At 51.7% G+C, this 20,430-nt stretch overlaps 4 protein-coding genes and 1 long non-coding RNA gene across 6 annotated transcripts; 3 read left to right on the top strand and 2 right to left on the bottom strand.

Moving 5' to 3' along the window:
- Positions 1-453: 453 nt before the first annotated feature.
- LOC112876529 (wall-associated receptor kinase-like 14) lies at positions 454-5,444 on the top strand. The gene is made up of 3 exons (XM_025940658.1): positions 454-1,446; positions 2,169-2,249; positions 3,982-5,444. Exons 1-3 carry the CDS (start codon positions 678-680, stop codon positions 5,268-5,270), a joined length of 2,139 nt encoding a protein of 712 aa, XP_025796443.1. The 5' UTR covers positions 454-677; the 3' UTR covers positions 5,271-5,444.
- A 1,977-nt stretch (positions 5,445-7,421) lies between these two features.
- LOC112876533 (allene oxide synthase 2-like) lies at positions 7,422-9,226 on the top strand. Its single transcript, XM_025940663.1, has one exon. It carries the CDS (start codon positions 7,575-7,577, stop codon positions 9,021-9,023), a length of 1,449 nt encoding a protein of 482 aa, XP_025796448.1. The 5' UTR covers positions 7,422-7,574; the 3' UTR covers positions 9,024-9,226.
- Positions 9,227-13,284: 4,058 nt separating this feature from the next.
- LOC112876541 (non-symbiotic hemoglobin) lies at positions 13,285-14,642 on the bottom strand. The gene is made up of 4 exons (XM_025940670.1): positions 14,271-14,642; positions 14,047-14,161; positions 13,820-13,936; positions 13,285-13,659 (listed from the first exon to the last, which is right to left on the bottom strand). Exons 1-4 carry the CDS (start codon positions 14,390-14,392, stop codon positions 13,519-13,521), a joined length of 495 nt encoding a protein of 164 aa, XP_025796455.1. The 5' UTR covers positions 14,393-14,642; the 3' UTR covers positions 13,285-13,518.
- Positions 14,643-14,840: 198 nt separating this feature from the next.
- On the bottom strand, positions 14,841-19,029 carry LOC112876530. Of its 2 annotated transcripts, none has more exons than XM_025940660.1 (12): positions 18,872-19,029; positions 18,658-18,787; positions 18,398-18,470; positions 18,164-18,247; positions 17,719-17,835; positions 17,128-17,544; positions 16,589-16,995; positions 16,386-16,485; positions 16,244-16,300; positions 16,071-16,157; positions 15,864-15,992; positions 14,841-15,737 (listed from the first exon to the last, which is right to left on the bottom strand). In XM_025940660.1, exons 2-12 carry the CDS (start codon positions 18,678-18,680, stop codon positions 15,327-15,329), a joined length of 1,905 nt encoding a protein of 634 aa, XP_025796445.1. In that variant the 5' UTR covers positions 18,681-18,787; positions 18,872-19,029; the 3' UTR covers positions 14,841-15,326. The 2 variants fall into 2 exon arrangements, with proteins under 2 accessions (XP_025796445.1, XP_025796444.1); XM_025940659.1 differs by having other exon boundaries at positions 18,868-19,027.
- Positions 18,995-19,636, top strand: LOC112876543. Its single transcript, XR_003225335.1, has 2 exons — positions 18,995-19,120; positions 19,368-19,636. It is a non-coding gene; the product is annotated as an uncharacterized LOC112876543 (long non-coding RNA).
- Positions 19,637-20,430: the final 794 nt, after the last annotated feature.

The following is a 20,430-nucleotide window of genomic DNA, read 5'->3' as shown; positions in this document are numbered from 1 at the left end:
GTGCGCTGGCGGGCGGACTGGCAAGTGGTGGTGGCCTGGTGGGCAACATGTGTGGGGAGAGGGTGGGATGGAACTGGAGCGGACGCGGTCTGGGTCGCCGGTCCACGGCCACCCCCACCACCACGGGCGCAGCCGTGCGGGCAGGCAGCGTGATGTGAGACGGCCCGAGCCGTGAGCGCTACGGGAGGGGGGCCATCTCTTACGGGGCCGTGTGGGAACGGGCGCCATCGAGCCGGCAGATGACGACGCCTCCGCACTCCTCCGACGTGACACGGCCCCGGAAGAAGACGCCGAGAAGACGAAGCGATCGTAGATGCAGATGGAGCAGAGGTGTACATGCGGTGGGGCCCAGCGATGTGCTGCGTGTGCAGTACACCATGGGGCAGGAGCAGCGGTAGCGGTAGGAGTAGGTTGGTCGCTGGTCCGAATGGCCCCGGCTTTAATGCGGAATTCTGCGGCAAGGAGCCCAAAAACAAAGACAGCAGCAGCCAGCCGCGGCGGCAAGCAAAGCGCACTTGTCCTGTCCAAGCGCGCCTCAGCCAAACCAAACCCATCGCCGCCTCTTGTCCAAGCTTCTTCGCCGCGGCCGCAGCATCCTGTCCTGTTGGGCTAAGGAGCGATGAGGCGCGTCGCTCGGTGCCCAGCCAAGTACTAGCCGAGTCTCCGTTGGAACGCCGATGAGGCGGGGCACGCCGGCGGCGGCGGCGGCTACACCGCTGCTTCTCCTGCTGTGGCTCCTGCCGCTGCATGCGGCGGCGGCGGCGGCTGCGGGCAGCGGTAGCTGCGCGCGGAGCTGCGGGGGCTTGACGGTGCGGTACCCGTTCAGCTTCTCCCCCGGCTGCGGGATATGGCTCGAGTGCGACCAGGCGAACGGCACCGCGTGGCTCCGGGCGGCGCACGAGCTGGGCCTGCGAGTGAGCAACGTCACGGCGCGCGCCCTCGTCCTCACCCTGCTCCCGGACTGCTCCCGCCGGCTCAACGCCTCCGTCGAGGCGCTCTTCTCGGACAACTACGCGCCCGGCCCCCAGAACACGCTCCTCGTGAGCTCGTGCAACCGCGACGACCGCACCATGAACTGCGGCGTCCCGCCCGCGACCTACCTCAACGCCTCGTCCCACTGCTTCCACGGCGCTAATAAAGCCGAGAACTTCAGCTGCGTCTCGCCCATAGGCAACCGTTTCTTAAACGAAACCAAGATACGGGCGCTCGGCTCGGAATGCACCGGGCTGGTGTCGGCCGCGAGCTACTGGGACGCGCCGGCGCCGGTGCTGGCGGTCCAGCTGGGCGTGATGGAACTGGAGTGGTGGATGCGCGGGCCGTGCAGCTGCGCGCCCAATGCCAACTGCACCCCCCTCACCACGCCGGCCGCCGGGCAGGGGTTCCGGTGCGAGTGCCAGGAGGGGTTCGAGGGCGACGGCTTCGCCGGCGGAACCGGCTGCCGGAGAGGTCAGTGCGCCGCGCGCTACTCAATTAATTGCTGTTTAATTATTAGTTCCCCGGTTTCGTGCGTCGTCGGTTGAATTGGTCAGTCAAATCATGCGAGCTAGCGATTTTGTTAGAATGGTTGACTCCGCGCGATGCCGCATCCAGCTCGCGGCACCAGAATGGCTTGGACCATTGGATCCGACGTATAATTATCGTTGTCTCAGCAAACCACGTGCACTTTTTTTAGATGAACCACAGGCAGGCACGGTTAATCAAACCACGAAAAGTGTTTTTTTTTTTGAGTTATCAAACCACGAGAGGTTCTGCCTCCCAACTTTTCTAGGAAAAATCTGGCTGATGAACATCTCTGCCTCCGTTCTTGTTGGTATATTTCTGAAAGGGCCTACTGTCAATGAACACTCATGCTGTTTCAATAACGTACTTCAAAATTGGCTGCTAAAAATGATTATCACTGGTGGATTAGTAGATTTTGTGATTAGTCATTGAAGAAAGAAACAAATTGGCTTGGAAAGCGCACACCTGCAAGGGATTTGGGGACTCTATGTGTGTGTGTGTCAGGGGGAAAACCGATGGTACATGGCACCGGGTTAGATGGTTATAATGCATACACAACCCGCGTGGCATGAATCCAGCCCATTGCTTCTGGCATTGCTGCCATGTACCCCCTTGTTTTTTGTTTCCGGTGGCTACTTCGATCTCACACTTTGATTCAATGGTTTCAGTTTCAGCTGCCAAGTGTAATCCTTCAAGAAACCTAGCAGAAGGCTGTGGCAAGACGATCCAAATCGCCCTTCTTGTGGCAGGTAATATAAGTTGCTCGTAACAACTAGCTGAATAGCTCATGATTCGAAATAATATATCTGGTATACCTAAGCTTGTCTAAATGTGGTCGAATTGATATTTAGCATATTGCAATGGTAGTTGCACGACACCATATCCACATATCAGAACTTCTTTCTTGTCTTAGAGAAAATGTCTTTTCGCCTAGCTTCAGTCCCACACCAGGTCCCGTAGATTATTTTAGCGGAGGTGGTGGGATACAAAGAGCCTTTTTGCATGCCCCCTGACCTAATAACACTGTAATAATTCCTGAGCTCAAGTCAATGCATATTAGTAGCAAACTTCACTGAAAAGTCCCAAGACTTTAGATCTCATGATATGTGGAGGTGGAGGCTCATGTAATTAAACAGCACATCCAACATTGAGAAAATTAGCATCTTTCAGATACGTAGAATTATTTGACTGAATACACCGACAAATTTAGCTTGAATATTTAGACAGAATCCTTTCAAAAACTATAGAAGAGAACGCAAATAATGTCAAGCCCATGACACATTCAGCCAGACGGCCTGTTGAGTACCAAAAAGGTCATGGGCCTCAGATTCATTTATATGCCCCAACGTCAAACTACACTGCAGTACCTAATCGGGCCTATTATCTGTTTTGCTTTTGCAAAAGGCCCAAATTATCTGGATAGTGTAGTGCAAATAAAAGGAAAAAGTCCTTTTTACATCTCTAAACTTTCGATAATAAAACCATCCGTCTGGACTCCTTAGACTCGCGATACCGGATATATGACCTCCCTAACTGATTTCTCTCATTGGTTTTGCTCCTTTTCTTTTATGTTTATTTTGACTGAATCTTTGAAAATCATAGTAAATAAAAAAACTCATAAAATGAAAATTCCAATTTTGTTGGACTCCACATGAGTAGATATATACAATGAATACATATATATGATATGATATAATTTAGCAAAAAATTATTGTGCTTTTAGATATATAATTTTCTGTAATTAATTCATAGCTACAGTTTTCACGGTCCAATTATGGTGAAATTTTTAAGGTGGGTAATCATTATATGCTTCAGTTGTAGTAAAAATTTTATGCTCATTTGATCATTTTTCCTTGAGCAACTAAATTCCAAGCTATATTAGAGATTCTTTAGTTGCTCAAGCATGCATGATCCAATGAGCATGAATTTTTTACTAAAGATCAAGAATATAATCCTTAGCACACCATAAAAATTTCACCATAATTGGACCATGAAAACTGTAGTTATGAATTAATTACAGAAAAGTATATATCTAAAAGTACAGCAAAATATTTTTACTAAATTATATTATATCATATGTTCACCGCATAGATCAACTCATGTGGAGTCAAAAAAATTAAATTTTCTATTCTATGATTTTTTTGTGATTTACTATAACTTTTTAAAAATTCAGCCAAAACAAACATAAAAGAAAAATACCAAAACCACTGAGAGAAACCAGCCAGGGAGGTGGTATCACGAGTTTAAGGAGTTCAGACAGGCAGTTTTATTGTCTATGGAGGAAATGCAGATTCAACCTAAAGTTTAGAAAGGTAAAAATAATTTTTTCCGGATTCAGCAGGGCCATCAATGGCCTCTTTCTGCTAACCCGAAACCAGCCCAGGTTGAGCTGGGCCTCATTTTCCGAGCTCGAGCTTTCAGCATTCTCACAAGTTACAGCATCACACATTCACACTCGAGTGTAAAATGAATTTTTTGCAGGAATCGTGTTTGGTGCCCTTGTAACGGGCGTGACCTGCGTGGTGTACCAGCTGCTGAAGCGCCGGTCGGCGTCCATCCGGACGAAGCGCAGCACGAAGCGGCTCCTGTCGGAGGCCTCCTGCGCGGTGCCCTTCTACTCGTACCGCGAGATCGAGCGCGCCACCGACGGCTTCTCCGACGCCAAGCGCCTGGGCACGGGCGCCTACGGCACCGTGTACGCCGGGCGGCTCAGCGACAGCCGCCTTGTTGCCGTGAAGCGGATCCGGCAGCGCGACAACGCCGGCCTCGACTGCGTCATGAACGAGGTGAAGCTGGTGTCGTGCGTGTGCCACCGCAACCTCGTCCGCCTCCTCGGCTGCTGCATCGAGCAGGGGCAGCAGATCCTGGTGTACGAGTTCATGCCCAACGGCACGCTGGCGCAGCACCTGCAGCGGGAGCGCGGCCCCGCGGCGATGCCGTGGACGGTGCGCCTCCGCATCGCCGCCGAGACAGCCAAGGCCATCGCGTACCTGCACTCGGAGGTGAACCCGCCCATCTACCACCGCGACGTCAAGTCCAGCAACATCCTGCTCGACTACGAGTACAACTCCAAGGTCGCCGACTTCGGGCTGTCGCGGCTGGGCAAGGCGCCGCTGGGGGACTCCTCCCACATCTCCACGGCGCCGCAGGGCACGCCGGGGTACGTCGACCCGCAGTACCACCAGAACTTCCACCTCTCCGACCGGAGCGACGTGTACAGCTTCGGCGTCGTGCTCGTGGAGATCATCACCGCCATGAAGGCCGTCGACCTGACCCGGGCGCCCAGTGAGGTGAACCTGGCGCAGCTCGCCGTGGACCGGATCGGCAGGGGCCGCGTGGACGACATCGTGGACCCGTACCTGGACCCGCACCGGGACGCGTGGACGCTCTCCTCCATCCACAAGGTGGCCGAGCTGGCGTTCCGGTGCCTGGCGTTCCACAGCGAGATGAGGCCGTCCATGGCCGAGGTCGCCGACGAGCTGGACCAGACACAGCGCAGCGGGTGGGCGCCGTCGGCGGACGACGCCGCGTGCATGTCCACGTCGTCGTCGATCTGCTCGTCGGGGGCGTCGACGCGCGGCACGGACAGGTCGTGGGGCGCCGGCAGGAGCCGGACGGACAGGGAGAGGGCCGCGGCGAACGCCCTGGCCGCGCAAGAGGCTGCCAAGGGCGGCGCGGCGGAGTCTCCCGTGTCCGTGCAGGAGAGGTGGTTCAGCGACCGGAGCTCCCCTTCCTCCAACAGCTTGCTGGGCAGTCGCCCCCTGCACTGAACTGAGCCACGACATTGCTCGATCTCCTCCTGTATACTCAACACGTATCAGCTAGCTAGTTAAGTTGTACAAAACATTGTGCATGATTAGTTGGGCAAGAACAATGAAATCGAGTCGGAGACAATTAGTTCGGTTGCAACTTCCAACAATGAGATCGAATCAGAGATACTGCAATGTGATGGATGGCAACCGGCATGCATGCTTGTGGGCACCTCCCTGACTGCTTGTGTTACTCTTCAGGCCAGTATCGCTTCGGAATTCTGCTAGAACGCTGTAGTGTAAATGTGTAATAATCGTACTGCATCTAGGAGTTGCACATAGGTTTTGTTAGAAATTAGCATTAACCACATGATTAACACGTGGACTGGTCAGTTAATCCCGTCATTAGCGGTTGCTAATGACGGGATGCGTCCTTAACAGAGGCATGTTCGGAAGGGGCGTGACCCTGCGCGTTGGTTCGTTTGAGCCCATATAAATATGTAATCACTGTTCATTGATGATTAACAAGAGAATCATTTACATCCAGTTTTAGATTAACTCAAAGAGGGTTATTGCTCTGTGCTCATGTATCGTGCATGTGGGGATGACAAACCGTTGGAGATCGTTTCAGTGTGACGACGTCTCTAGCAACGTTTAGTCGCCTTGTTAGTAATAATAAAAATCCAATTTTCCTGTAGCCACAAAAAAGAAGTCCAATTTTCCACGTTGTTTTGCGCACTACTTTTCCGTTGCCGTCTCGCAATCGAGAAGGGGTCCATTTCTCTGCTGAATAAATAAAAAAAGCGTGCCAGCTAGACGTACGTACATAGCATGCGAGTTGATCTTTTTTTTTTGAAACGTGCGAGTTGATCTTTCCCCCAAAAGAAAAATCGCAGCAACAGTAGACTCCACAAAAATGTGTCCGTATAGATCATGCATGTATACGCTTACGAAGTTACGATACGAGCAAATCAAATCAAAAATTATTTTCACAGGAAATCACGCCTTCCCGATCATTAGCGCTAGCTGCCATATCCCGTTGCTCGGCGCATCACGCTACGCATCCCTACCGTATATGTTTTATACTGATGCATAGAAAAAAAATATAAGTTTACATCACCATCCCCACCAGTCCAGTCACGTGTCGCCACATGCATTCAGCCGACCAGTAGCGCATTCTGTATCAAACGTTGCAGCCATATCGTACCCTCTACTGAAGTCTGAAACACATGCAGGGTGAACCAGAAATGCCTCATCAGCTGCAGCTTCAGTTCCGTCTCCCAGCTATCGCCCCGTCGCCCATCAACACACTGGCGATCCGATGCAGCCCGTGCCCGTGGACACAAGCTTGGATGCCGTGCTTAGATCCTGTGCCAACACTTAGCACATAGCGGTGACCAAACATCTACGTCAACGAGAACACCTGCAATCAGCAACAGCCAGTGTGCATAAGGCCGCGATTGACGCCTCTGAACTTTCTTGCAAGTGTCCGGAGAAAAACCATGTACCCGCTGCTTCAGGAACGAATTGTCTTTCCTTGAATAGTACTAGTGTAGGAAAAAAAACATCGTAGACCCGAATGAAAATGCGAGGATGGCGCGTCGTCTACTACTTTTTATCTGCGCATGCAGATCGAGGCCGGCTGAGAAAGTCAAATAAATGGCAGGCCGCTTCTCTGTTGCGGATCGTTTTAGGTTACGGTGCGGGATTAGATTCCCCGATTTTTTAGCTCTAGAAGATCGACCACGACCTTTCCTTAATACCTCGCCATAACTTGCAGCCGTCAACTTGAGATTTTTCTCGGTTGAATTCGCGTCCCCCGCCCCCGTATTCCGGGTGCCCCGCGCGTTCCCCGCCAGCCCTCGCGGCCGGTCACCGCACCGCGCGAGCAGAGCCAACGAAGCGAGCGCGCTGGAAGCACGCGCCGGCGAGGGGCGCAGGCAGCGTTCCGGACCTCGTGCCAGCCGGCGATCGCGATCCGCCCCCCGTCGAGATCCTCGCCGGCCGCTGTCGGAACAGTCGCCGGATCTGGCCATGCATCTGCGATCCACGCACGGCATGCGGAACACGTACGTACCCGCGCAAGCGCACGTGGTGCTAGTTGCCGTGCCTTCCCTCCCGCACGCCGGCCGGGGCTATTTGTACCCCCCGCTCCTTGCGCTACCCAAGACGCAAACCACATCCTCTCCATTCTCCTCCCTCCTCAAAACCTTGCGAAGAGAGTACGTGGCAAGCAAGGGGAGGAAATTGTGCTGAAGCTAGCGGCCGCGAGCACCGATCGATCGATTAGAAGTGAGCATCCGGGCAGCCAGAGAGTTTCCGGCCATGGCGAGCTCCGATCAGGGTTCGTCCGGCGCCCCGAAGCCCGTGCCGGGCAGCTACGGGCTGCCGGTGATCGGCGCCGTGCGGGACCGCCTGGACTTCTACTACTTCCAGGGCCAGGACAAGTACTTCGAGTCCCGCGTCGAGCGCTACGGCTCCACCGTCGTGCGCATGAACGTGCCGCCGGGCCCGTTCATGGCCAAGGACCCGCGCGTGGTCGCCGTCCTCGACGCCAAGAGCTTCCCCGTGCTCTTCGACATGGACAAGGTCGAGAAGAAGAACCTCTTCACGGGCACCTACATGCCCTCAACCTCGCTCACCGGCGGCTACCGCGTGTGCTCGTACCTGGACCCGTCCGAGCCCACCCACACCAAGGTCAAGCAGATGCTCTTCAACCTCCTGCTCTCCCGCAAGGACGAGGTCATCCCGACCTTCCGCTCCAACTTCTCGTCGCTCCTCGCCACCGTCGAGTCGGAGCTCGCCAAGGCCGGCAAGGCCGAGTTCAACAAGCTCAACGACGTCACGTCGTTCGACTTCATCGGCGAGGCCTACTTCGGCGTGCGCCCCTCGTCGACCGACCTCGGCAGCGGCGGGCCGACCAAGGCCGCTAAGTGGCTCATCTGGCAGCTCCACCCCCTCGTCACGATCGGCCTCCCCATGATCCTCGAGGAGCCGCTCCTTCACACCTTCCACCTCCCGCCCTTCCTGGTCAAGGGCGACTACAAGGCGCTGTACAAGTACTACTCGACCGCCGGGAAGCAGGCGCTCGACATGGCCGAGGGCCTGGGCCTGTCGCGGGAGGAGGCCTGCCACAACCTGCTGTTCGCCACGACGTTCAACAGCTACGGCGGCCTGAAGGTGCTCTTCCCGGGGCTCCTGGCGAACATCGCCAACGGCGGCGAGAAGCTCCACGAGCGTCTGGTGGCGGAGATCCGCGGCGCCGTGGCCGAGGCCGGCGGCAAGGTGACACTGGCGGCGGTGGAGAAGATGGAGCTGACAAAGTCGGTGGTGTGGGAGTCGCTGCGCCTGGACCCGCCCGTCAAGTTCCAGTACGGGCACGCCAAGAAGGACCTGGAGATCGCGAGCCACGACGGCGTGTTCGCGGTGAAGAAGGGCGAGATGCTGTTCGGCTACCAGCCGTGCGCCACCAAGGACGCCCGCGTGTTCGGCTCCACGGCGGGGCAGTTCGTGCCCGACCGGTTCGTCGGCGACGAGGGCAGCAAGCTGCTGCAGTACGTGTACTGGTCCAATGGCCGCGAGACCGAGAGCCCCAGCGTCGACAACAAGCAGTGCCCCGGCAAGAACTTCGTGGTGCTCGTCGGCAGGCTCTTCGTCGTCGAGCTGTTCCTCCGCTACGACACCTTCACCGCCACCGTCGGCACGGAGCTGCTCGGCACCAGCGTCGTCTTCACCGGCGTGACCAAGGCTACCTCCGGCCCTGGCAGCGAGTAGATCGGTCTCGGCGGTAAAATCAAACCTGCACCCGCACGAACTTTGTCGCGATTGGATATGATTGGATTGGGTTGCAGACTGCACCAGGTACGGGGCCCCCCTTGTAATAAGATTTCTTCCTCTTCACGTGTGATCGGACCTGTTGATTTGACGATTTGTAATGCAATGATGGCATGTTGCATGAATGCCTCGATGTTACCTTTCTCACGGATCTACGCCACACGCAGGCGTGCATTCACATTGTAGGATGTCACCACGTGCGCACTGCACTCCGCGCGAACCGATCGGCGACGGAATCTCTTAGCTGCCTTGCATACTATTCAAGCCCGCTGACGACACCTTGCACATGCGTACTAGCTTAAATCCGAGCTACGACTTCACGACGGTCTAGAGATCCTTTACAGTTTCTGCACAAACAATGTGGCTACCGGCTTTCTGTTCTGTCCAACCTACGTTCTAAATTGTAGTGATAAATACGAGACTTGAATGTGCTAAGTTAAATATGTACTCCTCCGTTCTAAATTGTACTTCGTTTTGCCAAATCTAGATATATAATTTTTACTATATATTTAGATATAGTGTGTATCTAGATGCATATCAAAATCTATATATATCTAGATTTGCCAAAATAATCTACAATTTGAATCGGAGGGGGTATAACAGTTGCCATGACATTCATCTAATGGTGTTGTGATGACAACAGGAACGTACGTGAAAAATTAACAATGCACTACTAGAGCAAAGCTAAACGTGGGTAGATGATCGACGACGACGCGATTACAGATCCAGGGCCCCGACGCGATTACAGATCCAGGGCCCCGTTTAGATCACTTCAAAGTTCCAAATTTTTACACTCTCTCTCCATCACATCAATTTTGAGACACATGCATGGAGCAGTAAATGTATGTAAAAAAAAATAACTAATTGCACAGTTTAATTGTACATCACGAGACGAATCTTTTAAGCCTAGTTAGACCATGATTAGATAAAATTTGTCAAATACAAACGAAAACGCTACAGTAGCAAAAAGTTCCAAATATTATAAAAAGTTGCGATCTAAACGGGCCCAGGTTGGCGTTGGACAACACATTGCAAATTTAAAGATGCAGTAGAAGCTAACCCCGAGAGAGAATTACCCGGACGGCTCTGCTTCCCTACTATTTATGGGAGCTATGGGTAGTGCACCTAATATTTGCGCTTCTCAACTCTAAAACACAAGCTAACCCACGTGCCTTTTCTACCTTTTTGTCCCGAGCCTGCGGGGTCAAACTTTCTGATAGCGATTTGACGGCAACTTTCATGTCAGTACGGCAATCTGACGTCTCAGTACAACGACTCATGCATTCTTAAGATAAGGTTAAAAGGTTACTAATAGTGCAAAAAGGGTTCGGTTCACGCAAGAAGAACATAGCAGATGCACCGCACATGGTCGTATCATTATACCTAGTGTGTGCGCCTAACTTTTTCCCCGGTTAACTTCAAGCGTGCACCACGCGATCATTTTTTATTTTGATTCCCGGCACGTCACGTTCATCACCACGAAACCCGATGGATTCTATATATCGTGGCAGTACCATCTAGAGTAGATAATATTGTGAGCTTGTGCCCTAGGCTGCCTAGAGCTCCAGAAAACCTGGAAATAATCGGGAAAATTGCTGGCCTGCAGGTCCAGGACACAATAATGCAGGTCATTTGGCTGTGTTCGTTTTCTAATATCTAAAGTTTAGAGATGTCACATAAAAAAGAATCTTATCATTTAGAAATATTAAATAAAATCTAATTACATAACTAATTGCAGAACCCTAGGGCTAATTCACGAGACGAATCTAATGAGGTATATTAGGCCATGATTAGCCGATAATTACTATAGTATCACTGTGGCAAATTATAGATTAATTAGACTCATTAAATTTGTCTCGCGAATTAGCACCTATCTGTGTAAAAGATTTTATAAACAGATTTTATTTAACACTTCTAAATAGTAAAAAAAATTGATGTGATAAATTTAAATTTTAGAGAGGAGGAAACGAACGCAGCCAAACGAGAGACCGTTGGACGCATGCATCATGTGGGCCGATGGGCGTGATGGGTGATGGCTCCCCGCCCGTTTACTTGCGATGGCGGGCGACCCACGTGGTCGCGGCCCCGGGCGAGGGGCCCGGCAGGCTAGGTGCCCGCCGCCGCTCGATCCCGCGCGGTGACCGTGACCGGTGGGTGGGTGCGGCGAAGGGCGGCCGCGGATTGATTGGTGGTGTTGTGCTTGTGCTGGAACGTGCGTGGAACGGCTGCTGAGCGACTGCGTGCTGCGACGCGGCTACAGCCCCAGCCGGCGTGCGTACGGGAGTGGTAACGGATTATACTTCTAATAATTTCTTTATAATATAATAATCTAACTTGTCATTTATATATTTTTAGTTTAAAATTATACAAGACTAGAGTTTGGATCTTTCAGAACCTGACACTTAGATTATCTAGACTAAAATCTAGCTCTTTACCATCCCTATGCATGCTCGGCCGCATCACAGCTAAGAGCAACTCCAGCAGCAACTCCTAAATTAGATCCTCCAAATATTAAATAGAGGTTGGCTCTATTTCCAGGGGGCTTCAAATTTACTTCAACTCTAACAATAGTCCTCAATTCTAACAAAAACTTCCTACGGACCTCTAAGAATGGAAGGTGGATGAGAGAATTTGGAGACTCTTTAAAATAGAGGGAAAGAGAATCTCGTACTTAATCTTCTAAATTTGACATAAAGAGTTATTCAGAGGGTTTGCTGAATTTGCTCTAACCACGCGCATAAAAGCAAAATAAATAATGAGTTTCACGCCGAACCAAATCTTTCGCCGTCGCCGCCGAGCTACCCCTACCAAACATATCGTCTGCAAATTTTGCTCCTTGACAATACACACACATGCGGCGATGCAGCAACCACGGGGGCGTCCGCTCGGTCACGCGTATAGCGACACACGAACAGGTCTCGCTTGGTCACTTTTCACTGTCCGGACTCCGGGACTGGATCGGCGCATCACTGGCCCGTCCGGTAGCAGCCAAGATCTTCCCGATCGGGCCCGTACCGCACTGATTGGGGTGGAGTTTGGCCTGCTCGCCCGGAGTTTGATCCGCGCCAGCACCGCGTCGCGTGTGGAACGTACGCGTTGGGATGCACGATTCGCCTACGCCAGCTCATAAGTCATATCATCGTTGTAGTTTTTTCTTAATGGAATCATACAGACGCGCGAAACATGCGTAACACTGTTGGTGTGCTTGGTGTCATCTCTCCCTATCCATATACAGGCGTGGCAGCGCGTCAGCGTGTCGGTATATGCTATTTTTAACTCTCTTTTTTGGAGTGACTATATATCACGCGAGTGATTTTTTTTTTATTTCAGTTTCAGCCGATTTTTTAAACCAACCTAATCATGCCACGTATAGCAGTGTTGAGAGGGGAAATCGAGTGACCAGAAAAAAAAACAGTTGAGTAAAAACCCAATCCATGATCAAACAAAAAGTTACCGCCACATCCTAGACAGTACCTGATGGGCCCGTTGAAACCCGATTGTGTTCAGAGTCGACTGATGGGCTGGGCTGCATGCAACAATACAGGAAAAAACAATTACAAATATATCCACAGACAAAACTGCAGTAGGAGAAAGTAAGTAGACATGAGATAACTCAACAGTCACAAAAAAAATATGAGCCATCCGTTCAAAAAATCGAGCGATGACAAAAAAAAAAAATTCGAGTACTGATCCATTCTTCTCGTCGTGCCCCCCATTTTGGAGAGAATAGGCGGCCCGAACGCCCAGCCTACTCGCGGGTTCCAGATGGCCTGCCCAAAAGAGCGCAAAGAGCCCACGCATGCATTTGTCGCTTCTTCCGTCGCTTTTCGTCGTCTCCCTCTCTCACTCAGCCCAACCGGAGGAAGAGCGGCCCATGAGCCCACATGGCAGCATTCTTTCTCTTTTGCTCCTTCACCCCGTCGTTGCTATCAACTGAGTGTGTTTTTTTTTCTTTGCGAACAACTATGAATTGGGTGATTGACTTCGGTAATGGTATAGATTTCAATCTTAGAATTCATGCCAAAGTACGTATTACTATTTTAAACCTTTTCGTTTCATCATATATTAATTTATCAATTTTAGAAGCTTTATTTAAAATTATGATACCTAATCCAATTGTCGGGAAAATGCCCAATACCTTTTGTAAACCTACGTAGCACGTGTACAGTTTTTAAACATATAATGTAAGAAGCTGCAAACACACGTTAAACGCGTAACCGGCTACAGGTTACATCTTTATTCAGTGCTCATCCCAATATATAAGAAAAGACAATAATATACATGCTCTCACAGATTAGTACATCACTCCTCTCTCCATCATCGAGAGATTTGGAAAATGCACAACACGAAGTCAAAACGGCAAAAAAAAAAAGAAGCGATGAAGAATTCAGAATGGTGCATCTTAGGGGGAACTCGGAGGCCGAGTAGCAGCGCATCAAGCGGCTGGCTTCATCTCCTGCTTGATGGCCGCCACCAGCTGGTTGTAAGCCTCGCTCCAGGCGTTCTTCATCTCCAGGCTCCACATGTCGGCGGGGAGCGCCTCCTTTATCGTCTCCAGCAGCGCGAACCTCGTCACCTGCATCGTCGTTGTCCACACGCGCACGGTCAAGACTAATAAATCAAGCATGCTTGGTTTCTATATACTAGAAGACTAGCTAGATTGCTTTCGATCGCTGTCATCCCCAGGGCAGAAATTAAGGTTCGGTCGGTTGGGGTGGTTGGGTTGGGCGACTTGCCTCGAAGTGTCCGTCGGCGACGCCGTACTTGAAGTGCGTGGCGCCCAGCCGCTTGAGCGTCGTCTCCCTGACGGTGACCTTCCCGGCCTTCCGTAGCTGCGCCGCCGCCTCGCAGGTCTGCGCCATTGACAGCGACACGCATTCCTTGTCAGTCCTTTTTAAAAATTTGTTTCCACAGCCACGCATCGATCGGGTTCATTACTAGCGTGAGATCGAGAAGAACGCACCATGACGAAGACGGACATGGCGTGGGTCTTGAGCTTGGGGTTCTTCTCCAGCGGCACGTCGGAGTCGCGCAGGAACGAGAACATCTGCTTCGCCGACGGCGCGATCTCGAAGATCCTGCGGGAGCAACGGCCGGTTCGGTGCCGGAACTATCAGGCAAATGCAATGCGGATGCGACGCGCGAGCAGGGGGAGAAGGTGATCGATCGATCGACGCCACGACGTACTTGAGGAAGAAGCGGAGGCCGAGGTTGGCCGAGTCCTTCTTCATGAGGGCCCACGACTTGAGCACCAGCGCCTCCTGCTCCTCGCCGAAGATGGCCGCGCCGTTCCCCTCCGCGAGCGCCATGCCTCTTCCTGCTTGTTTGTCGATTCGGCCTGCTATCTTGGACTTGGTGGCGTAAAAGATATCTGTGCGCGTGCGTAACCGAGCACTGGACAGTGGTGGATCGACGAATGTACGTGTGTGATTCGGGCCGAGCTGGGGCGCAGGTTTATATAGGTCCGCCGGCCCAGGCCTGGGGCGACCCTTGGGGCACCTGACGAGCCAAGACGCGAGGACCGGGCACCGCCACCAGCAGCGGCCATGTTGCCTTGCTCCTCTGGAAGTGGCACGCGATTACGCCTACAGCACGGCGGGATGGGGTTGGGATTCAAGCCTTCAAGCCCCAAAACCGTGTGCCGCAGCGACAAAGCGAGGGTGGGTTGGGGGTGCAATTGTGCAAAGCGTCAATAACGTGGGCGGGTGGGCGAGGGGAAAACAGCGGCGGGGTTTGGGAATCCAAGTCAAAGCCTCGTTCCCTCCCTCCTTTCTTGTCCACCAAGAAGCAAGGAGCGGCGGCGTTCGTTTCGTGCTCGCCAAAAGGGCCCGGCCGGCCAGGCCAACGACGGGACGTCCCGCAAACGCCGGGCCAACAAAGTGTCCGGCCTTTGTTGGGCCGCTTTCCGGTCGGTCAGGCCAGGGCGGGCCAGATGTGAACTGGTCCTGTTCTTGGTTGGAACGTGGAGCTGTCTACTGTTGCTACATGATCGGATTGATTTCTGTGAAACCCTCTGTAAAATCTCTCCGGAAAATTCCTGCGTGAGGTGGGGAATTCAGTTGCCACTATTCACTATTGACAGCAGATCGAGCACGTACCAAATCAGATGCGTTTTCTGTCCATCTCTCTGTACATCCATCCATCCACACCCCGCGCCCCGGTCCCGCACGGAACTCTCTCACATCTCGTTACACCTTGGGCCCGGCCCGGCCACGGGGCCCACGGTGATCTGACGGGCCAAGATCACGGATCCGCACGCTGCGCGCCGACCGGGCCGCCTTTCTCGAGCTGCCGCCCGCACGCGGGGGACCCGCCGCCGACCAGCTCCTTGGCCAGCAGGTACCTGAACGCCAGGTTGTGGGGCTTCCACTCCACGCCGGGGAAGCCGCCGCCTCCTCCGCCTCCCCGCCCGCGCGCCCGCCCGGCGTGCTGGCTCCGGCGCGCGGCGTCCCGGAGGCCCTCGGGCAGGTGGCACTCGACCGCGGCCACCACCTCCTGCGGGCCCAGCCCGGCGTCCCGCGCGTACAGCTCCAGGGCTTTGGGGAGGATGATCTTGTGCTGCCCGCGCCCGCGGACGCCCACGTTGGCGCGGATGTACTCCTCCTTCGCCGCCTCCAGCTGCTGGAACAAGCTCTTGGGGCTGTACAACCGCACCTGATCCATGGAAGGGGACAGTTGGAAGGAGATGAATCAATGTTCCGGGGCTGGCAGGTGATGTCCGTGCGCCGTTGGGAGTTGGGGCGCGTCTGGGTGTGGTGTGTTTGATGCTGCAGTACGTACCACTGGGTCCGAGTAGCTGCCGGAGGACAGGGTGAAGTGCACCAGCGGCTCCGGCCGGTCCACGGCGAAGCCTTGCAGCTCGTCCTTGTCCCTGGACTTCCATTTCGGGTAGAGCAGCAGCCTAAGCCACTGCAGGATTCATTCAGTGTACCAATGTTAGGCTAAGGCCTGATGGGGAGGTGAAATCATGCAGGAGGCAGAACAAACCTGTCCAGAGGAGTGTGATCGGCAACACAAGATCTGGTACTCTATCAGCTCCGCGTTCACTCTTTGGCCACTAATGTTGTAAGATACCTGTGCCGCAAAACAAGGTCATCAGAATGAGATACAGGCATGCCATTGTATATCTGAATATGGCGATTTGAGGGTTCTCTTTCCACCTTGGTAAGCAGCATTCTCTTGCTGTTACTCTGTGGAATCCCGTATTCGATATGGGCCTGAAAACAACAAATATTTAGATTGAACTTCATCCGTTGAAAAAGTAGAGTAAGATGTCGAGGTACTGGGCATGAAACTAGTTACATGCATCATCATAGCATTATGCACATTGATCCAGAAAGCAAGCTTCTCTTCATTTTTCATCCCACTGAGATCAGCAGTTTCTAGAAGCTGTACAAGTGACCTACAAAGTGGCGTCATTAACTAGTCAGCAAATAGTTGTGTGGATCAATTTATTGACTATCAACTATAAAAGGTACTAGAAAAATCACTGGAAAAATACTTACATATATTTGCGTATCATATCTTTAACATCAGCAGACCTCTGATCACCCTTGCAAAGAGCAGAAACCTCAACCACAGAATCATATTGTAGACCCAACTCCCTTGATTCACCATTGCCTAATGCGTTCTCCTGCCATGCCTCAATGAAGCTCTCTTTTCTGCACCTGGGGCTCCATATATCTGCAGTATATTTCGAAGATAATCCGCTTGCTGATGAAAAGGATGAGCACGGTGAGGGGAAGAAGGCATGTTGCACTGTGGGTACGTCTCTCAGCCGTATGTATATGGCAGCAATGCATTTGATCATGTCCTCGGATATCTTGTTAGGCGTCTGAGGAACATGATCTGCAACCCTGGTCCCCAATATATCTGCCAAACTCACTATACCAGAATCCATGCACTTCCCTTCCTGATCATTGAAGATAATCATGTTAGAATTTCATAGATCAAAATTACTACTATACGACATTTCCAAGATAGATCGCAGCAAACTAATTAAAATAATTGGAACAAAAGAGAGGTTTCAGACATCATTTTGTACCTCAACAAAAGATAGAGGTAAGGTATGGCATGGTTTCAGAGCTCTAGCAAGATTGTTCGCTGAAGGAGATACCCTAACGGAACGGTGCAGAAGCGAGGAATGGCTGCGTCCAATATTGGTCTTTTCATGGCTAGTTTCACTCGTAGAAGTTGTAGGTGTTGACTTGCGTGCCAGGACCATTCGACTGGACTGCACTAGTGGGTGCTTCCTTGGGGTTGAGAAGTCTAGCTCTGAAGCTTCTGATAGTATACCTGATAAAGACCTTACTGGTTGCCTGTCATTTTCCATGTCACAAGAAGAATTCGCAGGGCAAAGTTGTTGTTCAAAGGCCTTTCGGTAGAGGGTCAGGAGATGTTGCTCCAAGCATATGACTTCTAGCTCTAGTACTGCTATCTCCTTTATTAGCTCCTCCGTAGGCTGTGATATCATGGAAGAAAGAAAACTTCTGTGTGACTTACTGAAAACTCAGTCTTCAGATAAACTTGCACAGTATGCAATTCGAAAATCAATCATTGCATGAGATGTAAAATATTAGCTCTTATTTTCTTTTTCTCTCATTCCAGACTCACTACATTGGAAAAGGAGTTTCACCTTTGGAATGCAGCTCTCATTTGATGAAAGAATAGAACAAGGTTTGTAACCCAGTGCTTTCTCAAGAGCCCGGCGCATGACAAATTGATCATTTAGTCGCTCCTCAAGGACTTGAACCTGCAGAAGTAGCATCATAATTATCAAAACCAAAACGAAATACCATAATAAACATATTGCGAGAATAAATTGTGCTATCCACGGAGTTCCATAGTATCTATAGCAATTTTAATTTTGACATTCTTATCCTTGCCAGCTTCAGACAGATAAGTTAATCCATACTACAAATGGCATTTATGGGGAAGAAAATTAGCATTGCCGAAAACGAGGAGCAACTCTGGAACTGGTTGAAAGAGATCTAAAATGAGCAATAATCTATGGCTAAGGTCCTAAGGAAGGAACATTTTAAGACAAACTGAAGGGGGAAAAGAGCAGATATCTGATTTACCTCTCGTTTCAATGAGCATGGAAGCTCAGTAGGACAGGACGGCATCTTACTGGTGCTGTTCTGATCCTTCAGTTCCCCGGCATCCTTCCATACAGCAGAAATGGTAAGAAGGCAAGCAGAACAGAAATCTTATAATTTCTAGTCAGAATAGTTGCAATCCATGGCACATAACACACGGAAAGTGAAGAACCAAGAGCTAATCTGACATTTTTTTCTCAACAACCGCAAGCTTACCTGCTGTTCCTGAGCAAGGCACCTCGGGGAAGAAGAATCCACGCTATCCATTCTGAGCACTCTGATAGAATCACTGCCAATGCAAATTCCCCAGGAGCATTAGCCAAGAACCGCTTCTAAACAAAAGAATATTTAGTATCTTTCTTGGCCGGGACTAATTTCGGCAACTTGATGACACCAACAAATACTCCAAACAGAGTTTTATGAGCAAAGCTTAAATACGCAGTTCGTCAACTGCATAATGCAAACAGGGTGCGCACCTCTTGGAGCGGCCGTTTGACATTGCTGGTCAGGAAGAGGGCTACGAGGCTACAGCTCCTCCGCCGGCCGCTGCCACAGAGCTGAAGAAGGCCTCCCCCATTGTGACATGCTCAAGCAAGCCGCTGGAATCTGTCCCGCATTGCAGGTTAGTGAACCGAAAAGAGGAGATGGTACCGGTAGAGACTATAAAGGGGAGACCCAGCATCTACCTGCCTCACAGGTGGTGAATCGTCCACGGCAAGCGGAAGCTGGAGTTGTTGCCGAGGAGTTGATCACCTACTAAAGCCTTGACCTGCTGATGCCTTTGCCTTTTGTTTCTCCGCTGAAAGTTCCTTCTCCTTCCCAGGCCCCCTCCCCCTGCTTCCTGTGAGGTGAGAGGACAGCTGAGAGGAGCGCGAGGACTGAGGGGTGATGAACTTGAGGCACTCCCCTCCACTCCACCACGCCCCCACTACACTGCAGGTACAGTGGTGGTGGTACTGTTCCTGAGGCTATATCAGAACAGCACTCCAGATCGGTCCTGTGTCCGGCTATTCCGATGCTTTTATTTATTGTGGCAAGTCCCTTGTATATGTTTATGTCTGTCTCATTTACTTACCAACTTCTTTTCTATTTTATGCTTAGGTAGAGAGGCCAGAGCTCGGAGAAGAGCCTCACTCTATTCTATTCTATCCAGATCTGTCTCATTTACGTTTGTTTATGCACGCAGGGTAATTTTACTGCGTCCAAGGCTGCTGACCTTTTCACCTCTGTCACTTCATAATCGTCCTATCAGAAAATCGATTAGTAAATAATAACAGAATCTTCTGCCACATTGGGCATCTGCTGTTTAGCGAGGAAGTTTTCTTCTTCTTTTCGCTCCTTTTTTTCATTGAAAGATGAGTGCCACCAAGTGGTTAAGACATGAGGGGTTTTTAAGCCATCTCCTGAATAAGATGTTACTATTTCTGACGGTAGAAACTAGAAAGGTTGATCCAAGAGCATTGTTGTACGCGAGTTTTTGCTCGGCAATGATGAGATGAGCAGGTCACATGCAGATAAAAAGGACTGCAAGCAACGGAGCAGGACTGTGGCATGCATGGGTTTTGTTTGACCTGTGACCGACCCTGCTCCGGTAATTGATGGATCTCGTCCTATATGGCTAATACGTCTACACGACCACACGCCGCAGAGCCACAGGCGTGACCGAGTTCGTGCCCGGGGGGCACCTAGTGGCATGGAAAGCCAAGGGCGCGGCCAAGAAAACGGGCAGGCCGCAGGCCACAGACACTGCGGCGGCATGCGGGTGGCGGGGCGCCACTCCGGCCGGGGCGGCCAGGGCCGAGGCGGCGAGCCGGCGAGCTTGTCATCTCGCCGCCTAGAAAGAGGCGCTCCTTTGCCTCGACGCACACTGCTCGACTGCCAACCCTGCGACCTCCAGCCTCTGCTGCGCCTCCAAAAGAAATTTTTTGGCGGGTCATGTGACATCGTGTATGTACCACAGCGCCAGTGCACACAGGCACTCACAAGGTCGTCACAGGCACCGTCATGATGCCGCAACAGCCAGCAGATCCTCATGTCTGGAGTCTGGATCAGGACCAACCCAACCCTACGTAGCTAGCTAACATTTCCTGCTCCTCGCTCGCTCAAATGGCTCGGCAAATCATTGGCTGTCAAGTGAGCAGTTACTACTACAAGCAGGATCGATCTCCATCACCAGACGCTGCACAAAAGAAATCCTACGCGAGGCTACCGCACACATGGCTCGATCGCGTTGTTTTTGGGCAAGTAGT

The sequence above is a fragment of the Panicum hallii genome, chromosome 9, assembly GCF_002211085.1.
Source record: "Panicum hallii strain FIL2 chromosome 9, PHallii_v3.1, whole genome shotgun sequence".
In the NCBI taxonomy this organism is placed as follows: Eukaryota; Viridiplantae; Streptophyta; class Magnoliopsida; order Poales; family Poaceae; genus Panicum; species Panicum hallii.
This window is presented reverse-complemented; position numbering and strand designations above follow the sequence as displayed.